At 38.2% G+C, this 7,759-nt stretch overlaps 1 protein-coding gene across 3 annotated transcripts in view; it reads right to left on the reverse strand.

The window, feature by feature from the left end:
- Positions 1-7,425, reverse strand: part of LOC149577941 (putative pentatricopeptide repeat-containing protein At5g52630) — a 49,656-nt gene extending 42,231 nt beyond the window's left edge. The window contains exons 1-2 of one of the 3 annotated variants that reach the window (XR_016364070.1): positions 6,480-7,330; positions 4,973-6,207 (exon numbers count right to left, since the gene is read on the reverse strand). Coding sequence is in view for 2 of the 3 variants with exons in the window: in XM_089826718.1 (XP_089682844.1) it covers positions 5,009-6,207; positions 6,480-7,188 (1,908 nt within the window). In the remaining variant the exon portion in view is untranslated. Of the gene's footprint in view, positions 1-4,972; positions 6,208-6,479 lie in introns of all 3 variants that reach the window. The other 2 variants (XM_089826718.1, XM_089826712.1) reach the window with 2 other exon arrangements.
- Between the last annotated feature and the right edge of the window lie 334 nt (positions 7,426-7,759).

Below are 7,759 nucleotides of genomic sequence, written 5' to 3' on the forward strand. Positions count from 1 at the left end.
AATCCTAATCGGTTACTTGAATGTGACTAGATATTTCCTAAGGACGAAACCCCTTAAAGAAAATAGTGAGACTAGACACAAAACCTAGTACTCACATTTTACTTCATATTGTAGAACTCCTCAGTATAATCTTTAAAAAACATATCCTTCTGTTTCAAATTCTGCAACCTCTTAAACAATTCAAGTCCATAATCAACAGGAATGAACTTAGTCTTCAACTTAGTCACCATCAATCTCCACCTAGTGATCATTTCACCTTCCTCTTCTCTATCCCTTCGCAATTCTTTCCACCATAAAGCAACATGTCCCTTCAACTTAGTCTATGTCAACTTCACTTTGAGCAGATCTCAAATATCCTCTAACTCAAAGTAGTATTTCATCTCACCAATCCAATCAATCAGGTCTTCAGGATTCAAAGTACTTGAGAAATTAGAAACACCCATCTTATGCTTCAGCTTCAACCAAGTGTCAAATCTATTTGGCCGACCAACCCTGTCTTCCATAGATCTCTCGACTCAATTGTTTCTATCTTCACCACTCAATCCAACACCCTCAAAGTCTTCAGTGACTTCCTCATAACCATCTTCAATACCCACATTCCTAGGTACACCAACTATAGCCCTCATAATCTCATTCTTCATCAACTCCATCTCAAATCTGGAATCTATTTTGACCTTCTCTGAGATCCTTGGTTCCACAGCATCACGGAGATCTTCAATTGCCCTAAGGTCCAATCTTCTCAGAGGCATCTTTCGAGATCTTCGCAACCCAAAGCAACGAATCACCACCCAAATCAAATCTTCACGCAACCGAGATCCTGGTGCAAACTGCCTCACATTTGACGATTTGTCTACACACTCAAGAAAACTAGGCTCTAATACCACCTAACACAGTGCAAGGAAGGAGAATCTCTAAAGGAGATGTCTTAGCCCCTAGCAAATAACCACATAGCGGAATATAAACAATAGCACAGAGATTTGGATCCATAATAACACCAATTCTCATAATAGAATCATAAGATTTACATCCAACATGCTTGACTGTAAGGCCTTCCAGGTTACAACCAAATACATAAACAATTACAATAGCAATTTTGCAAGATCTCGCATGATTCAAACCCTAGCTAGCCTAGACCCACAATCTGGTAGAAAACTCCAAGAAGAATCTAAACTTGTGCTCGCAAGCCACCAAGCAACCTCCTTGTTTCCCAAACCACAGCTACTAGCTTTGCTAAAACTTCGCTCCTCTCAACTACTCCATGCTGAACTCAATTATGATTCAAGACTCCAAAAGACCTTTTGCTTATACCCAACTAAGCCACAAGTTAGTGTAATGCCCCCATTTTTGGCAAGTCTGTGCAATTGATGGAAATAGCTCATCATAGAGACCCTTGTGAGTTAACAGGGTGGTTTGGGGGTCCCAGTTGTGGACTTACTATATTTAGTAAGTCTATTTTTGGCAGTGCACTGGGTGGCTTTGGCAGTTGGTCGTCACCAACAATGAAGAAGGTTAATAATTGCTTGAGCTCTTATTTATTCATTAATTATTAAGTTGCATTATTATAATAATATTTATGTTATTACCGATCAAAAATAATCATTTTTATGTTATTATAATAATGGCATTAAGAGATATTTCTAAAAAGTGTGTTGGAAAGTTTCTAGTGTTGAGTTCTTTTGAGTTCTTTTGGGAAACTTCCACAATTTATGAAGTGGAGTTTTTTAAGAAACTTTGGCCAACAAAGGTTTATAAATAGGAGCTCATTTCATTGGAGAAAGCACGCTTGGATTGTTGCCTTTGTGGCTTTTTCTAAGGTTCTGAATTTCGATGCCTTTGCTGAAGTATAAGGGTCTGAATTTTGAGTTGTTCCATTAGATCTACAGCTGAAATATTGTAGATTCAAATCTGAGATTTTCTTCTAAGTTGAAAATTATGTTAAGGTATATAATTTGCATTTCTCCGTACTGTAAATTTTGTGTCTATGGAGAAGTGGCAATTGGTTTGAACATCCGGAATTGGTGAAAGCAATTAATTGTGATCATTTTGCAAATTCTGAAAACTATTCTGGGAGGTACAATTTTCTGCAGTTGATGTTCAATGGCTTCTTGGTAATTTGTGTGGGGGTCTGAGGAGAGAATTCAGTGTTGAAGAGGTTGGATGTCAAATTTTCCAGCTCTTGCGATTTTAATTGGGAGTCCAAACCAAATTGCCAAAGTCTGGTGATTCAAATAGGACCAGCGGCTGATTATTGAGGACCACATTTCATTTAGGATGGGTTTACCATATGATATCAGGGGCCTGAGTGAGGAAATTCTATATTTAAGTCTGCATTTGAGGCATCCACAACCCACTATAACAGCTGCTTTTGGACTGGGAGCTAGCCATCACTTCATTCTGGGTCTGCGATTTCACCCAAGGCTCACAATTTGATCCCACATCTGCAATTTCCCTTACATGTTGGGATACATCCATGATTGACAGACATATTTAAGATAGGTGGTGATTACATGTTGGCTGGGAGGCAATCTTGATTTGGAAAAGATTATGATTTATCTCAAGCTTGCAACTTCTAGCCTGGAGTCTGTGTTTACATCTTGGCTATACCAGAGGCACCCAAAATTACAATCAGGTTCCTACATTGTCGGAAATTTGATTTAGATTGTGTAATCAATGCCATCTCTGTTATTTTCCTTTAGCAAATAAATTTTGGAAATCCTGAGAGTTGCATTATTTTGCAAAAGTTATCACTACTAAATTTATGAAAATTCAATCTATGGGTTTAAGATGCAAAGCAATAAATTCAATAGAGATTGCTTGCCAAGTGTTTAACAAAATGTCAAACCTAGTTTAGTACTGAATTGAGGCTATAACTGACAGAGGTTATTACAGTCAGCCTAGCAAGTTACAAATTAAATAAACCCTTGCATTAAATACATATCTAAGCCACAAGTCGACCTACAACAGATATTAAATACCAAATGGCTTAGAAGGCTTACAACACCCATTAAATACACATAGGACAAATAAACAAGACCCAAATAGGTCCACACAAACTCCCACGATGGCTCCATGTCGCGATCACACTCCTCACACATTAAATGCACCAAGTCGATTTATCGAATCTGCAAATACTCCGTCCCACAAGCCACACTACCAAGCATCAACAAAAACCACAAGCATCAGTGAGCTCCCAACACTGAGCTCCCACAAGCATTGTCGAGTTCCACAAGCATTGCCGAGTAACATAGGTGCCGAACAGTCAACACATGACAAGCAATGCAGTGAGTGCCGAGCTCCTCAGCCGACACTACACTCAGTAAAGACCGAGCATCAACCCCTTCTACGACCAAGCTCTCCAACTCCAAGGTCAAAGCACACCACCATGCAAGATTGCCAACTATCCTAGGATGCTCCTGCATCAATAACTATGAATCACTCTCAAAATCATGCAGCACCCTGACCACACCAATATGAAAAACATAATATCAAAGATAAAACCCGATAGTAGAAGAGAAACGATGCTTCAAGGCTGAATGGTCACTCTTCCATATCAAGTGACAATAGTTACCATACAAATGGCAAAGATGATACATGAACCGTCATCTTCATCAAGAGAAACGACAAAGAGAACATTAAGGCAGATAACATCAGAAAGCAAACCACCAGCCCAAGTGGATACATACTGTGAAATGAATTGGAGATGCACAAAGACACAAACTGGAACCATTAAGCTGCCATGCCAGATAAAAATAACAATGCTATGTCATCATTAATGTTCAATGGAAGAGAGAAGCAAATATAATAGAAGGAAAAAATTATCTCCTGCACAAACCATATGAGACGGCATGAGGAGAACAGAACAAGTGAGACAAAAACATGAACAAATGATTCCGTCTGAAGGAGAAATGCAGAGCCACGATCTCAAGGTACAGAAAACAAAACTTCTGAGAACTAGGCTGCAAACGATAATAGGAAGGTCTGGAATGCAGCTACATACTTTAAAAGTAAGAACTAATTCTGTTTTCAATACTCTAAATCTTATCCTTTTGATGGATCTATGTATCTGCCAATGGGGAGGGAACAGAGTGTAAGATGACAATCTCCAAAGCTCAAACATAGAAGTATGACAAAACAAGATAGAAACATTGATGCAAAAAAGATATTGAGCTTGTTCCAGAAACACTCTAGCAAAGAAAAGCAATATTTTAATGACATAAGGACAAAGATAGAAACTTCAAATCACAATTACTGGAGAGCCCATCAGTTTTTAGGAATGGCAGACTGCAACTTGAAAGCTAGATCAGGAAATATGGAAGCAACTCAAATTGAGTTTAGCAATATTACTTCCCCATCAGTTTTTAGGAATGGCAGACTGCAACTCGAAAGCTAGATCAGGAAATATGGAAGCAACTCAAATTGAGTTCAGCAATATTACTTCCTACATTGTATGGAATTTTGCCCAGGGTTACAATGACATATAAAAGAAATATAAATTGAATGTAATCAAAATTGCCTTTTAGCTTAAGAAAGTCAACTCTAGCTTGCCTTTTGACATCCTAATTCTCACTGTAGATTATGATTTATTATTATTCTTTGAGCCACGGTATTGAAGTAACAAGATCATTTTTATGGGCAACATAGAAGAAATACATGTTAGCTGCATGGCCATGACCTACCAGTTTGTGGCATTCAAGCACTTGACTTAAATAAGGATCACAGCTATAGAAGATAGCAAATACCTCTAGCAGACTTGCAAAAGAGATCATGAGGCATAGACATGCTGAAACATTAGAGCTTTGTCATTTAATACCAATATACCCTTGATGAACATACTATCAATGTACATGTCCTACTAGAAACTTTATTCTACACAATAATTTACAACCAAATCTTTGATAATTTTTTCATTATGGTATATCCACCAAGAATCAAAAAATTGAGATTTTTGTGAACCAAAAAAATGTGTACACACCTGTCACTTTAAGATCGCAGAAGTTTGATTTTCATTTCACCAATAATCTCTACAGGAGCACACTCCATCCTTGAAATGATGAAAACGATGTGTATCCCTTACTATAATTTCTCTTTTAACAAGCCTAGAGATGAACTTGATTGCATTGTGGCAGTCACCACATACACGAAGATTCTTCATAATTCTTATCGTTGTATCTATTGGTGTGTTCAGAAGCCCAAATGCAAGTGCTATCTTCTCACTGTGAAAACCAAGGAGGAGCTCTTTCTGCTCATGTTCCACATCATGAAGCACAAACCTTGTGTCAGGCACGTATCCTGCTGCTTCCATCTGATTATTTATTGTCTTCAACATTGCATAGATTTCCTCTATTTGAGGGTGTCTGTCATCATCCGCAACAAAAGTATGCACTTTGCTTTTCAATTCGATCCAGCTTAGTCCTGCCTCTTTTTTCAGTCCATGGGCTCTCATCATTTTCCTCACTTTTGCAACATCATCCCACCTTCCAGCTGCTGCATAAATATTCGACAGCAGCACACGAGCTCCAGAATTGTACGGATCCATTTCAGATAATTTTTCTGCAGCTAACTGACCTAACTCCATATTGCCATGCATTCTGCAAGCACCCAGCAAGGCACCCCACACAGATGCAATGGGCTCCATTGGCATTTGTTTGATGAACTCGTCTGCCTTCTGCAACTGCCCAGAGCGACCAAGAAGATCAACTATGCAAGAATAATGCTCCGGCCTTGGTGAAATGCAATAGTCTCGAGTCATAGAATCAAAGTAACGTTGACCTTCATCCACTAGGCCTGCATGGCTACAAACAGAAAGAACACAAAGAAATGTGATATCATTGGGAATCATGCCGGAAATCTCTATCTGCGAGAAGAGCTCAAGAGCCTCCTCCGTCTTCCCATGTTGCCCGCATGCTATAATCATTGCATTCCATGCTGCCAGATTTCGTTGAGGCATTCTGTCGAACATTTGGCGTGCATCATCAATACACCCACACTTCGCATACATCCCAACAAGAGAACTACCAACAAAGGTGTACACATCAAAACCAGACTTTACACCTAGACAGTGTATCTGCCTACCATAATCAAGAGCCGTGACATTTGCACAAACTGAATAAACAGTCGAAAAAGTATAATCGTTGGGTTTCACTCCATCAACTAGTGCTCGCCGAAAAAGTTTTAAAGCCTCCTCATTCTTTCCATTTAAAGCACAGCCTGCAATTGCGTAAAATTATAAGCAAGCACGTTATTTTTTACAATGAAATTTTAAGTTAGCTTGCAATTTTTTTAATGGATAATAATCCCAAAAATTTTAGAATAGAAATGCATACATCCAGAAAATAAATTACAAAATTACTAGAAATTTCAAGTAAGAAACCACTCTAAGGTCATGTCTTCATCTTAAAATAGGGTATGGTTTAACAGCAAATCTAGCTAAAATAGTCAATTGTAATTTGTAAAAAGTAGGGTACTATAATTTCACCTACCTGTGATCATCCCACTCCATGAAACAACATTTCGTTCAGGCATTTCATCAAACACTTTTATTGCATCCTCGACAATCTGACACTTAGCATACATATCAACAAGCGCACTGCCTGTAAAGATATCCAAATAAAACCCGGTCTTCATTATACAAGAATGAATCTGCATCCCCTCTTGAAATGCTCCAATTGCAGCGCACGCCTTCAGAACGCTAGGGAAAGTATAATTGTTCAATTTCATTGCTGATCGCTGCATGCGCGCGAAAAGCTTTAATGCTTCCTCCTCGGGCCCATTCTGAGCATACCCAGTAACCATGGTAGTCCATGCGATTGACAGGCGAGGGAACATTTGGTCAAACAGTTTACGTGCGTCCTCAATGATTCTGCATTTGCAATACATATTTAGTAGATTGTTTGATACGAAGCGAAAACGTATAAACCCTGAAACAATGGTGTGTGCGTGTAACTGTTTTCCTTCTGCAATGGCTCTTGAATTCACACACCATTGAAGTAGATAGCGATAAGAATTGTAGTTAACTTCAATGCATTTGGGTACGCAGATTTGTTTACTGGCTTCTGTTTTTTCCATGATTTCATCTTCATCTTCCAAAGTTGGGTTTCCTCCAAGGAATTCTTCTGAAAAGCTGGCAACTGCAGAAGTACTGAAACCAATGGCTCTGAGTTTGATTCGGCATCGGACTGTTCCGAGCATTCAACCTGGAAGATAATGTCCTTTTAACTCCCTTTATTTCAGAACGATTAGAAAGATTGTGAAAACACCAATGACGATTGCATGGGCTTTTGTGAAATTTACTTGTCTTGTAACATTTAGCTTGATCATGCTCTGCGAGATGGAAATTCCCAGTTCAGTATGGCGCGTTTCTCGAAATAAGGCTTCGAAACAAGGTTTAATTTTACAAATATTTGGCCTTTGTGGCTTATTAGTTTCGGCTATTTAGGCCGATACTTAATGTTTTTGTATATATTTTTATTACCATAGGCCGAAGAGGTGTCGAAAGTGAACTAGGAAAATAGTTACTCTACTTTTTAACATAGGTTTATGTAGTGTATATGGTCAATTGATAATCTATTGAACAAATGTTGTTTATGCAAAAACAAGTGTGAACGAAAAAGTGATAGCCTCACATCATTTACATGGATCTAAATATATTAAAAAAAATAGAATTGATCTAAATATAATTTTAAAAATTAGAATTAAGAAGAAAATCATGTTCCATTATCAATAAGTTCATGTTATATTTGTGATAAGTTTTGAGTGGGAT

Source organism: Cupressus sempervirens, chromosome 1, assembly GCF_028749045.1.
Source record: "Cupressus sempervirens isolate cs-2001-9-10 chromosome 1, ASM2874904v1, whole genome shotgun sequence".
NCBI classification, from domain to species: domain Eukaryota; kingdom Viridiplantae; phylum Streptophyta; class Pinopsida; order Cupressales; family Cupressaceae; genus Cupressus; species Cupressus sempervirens.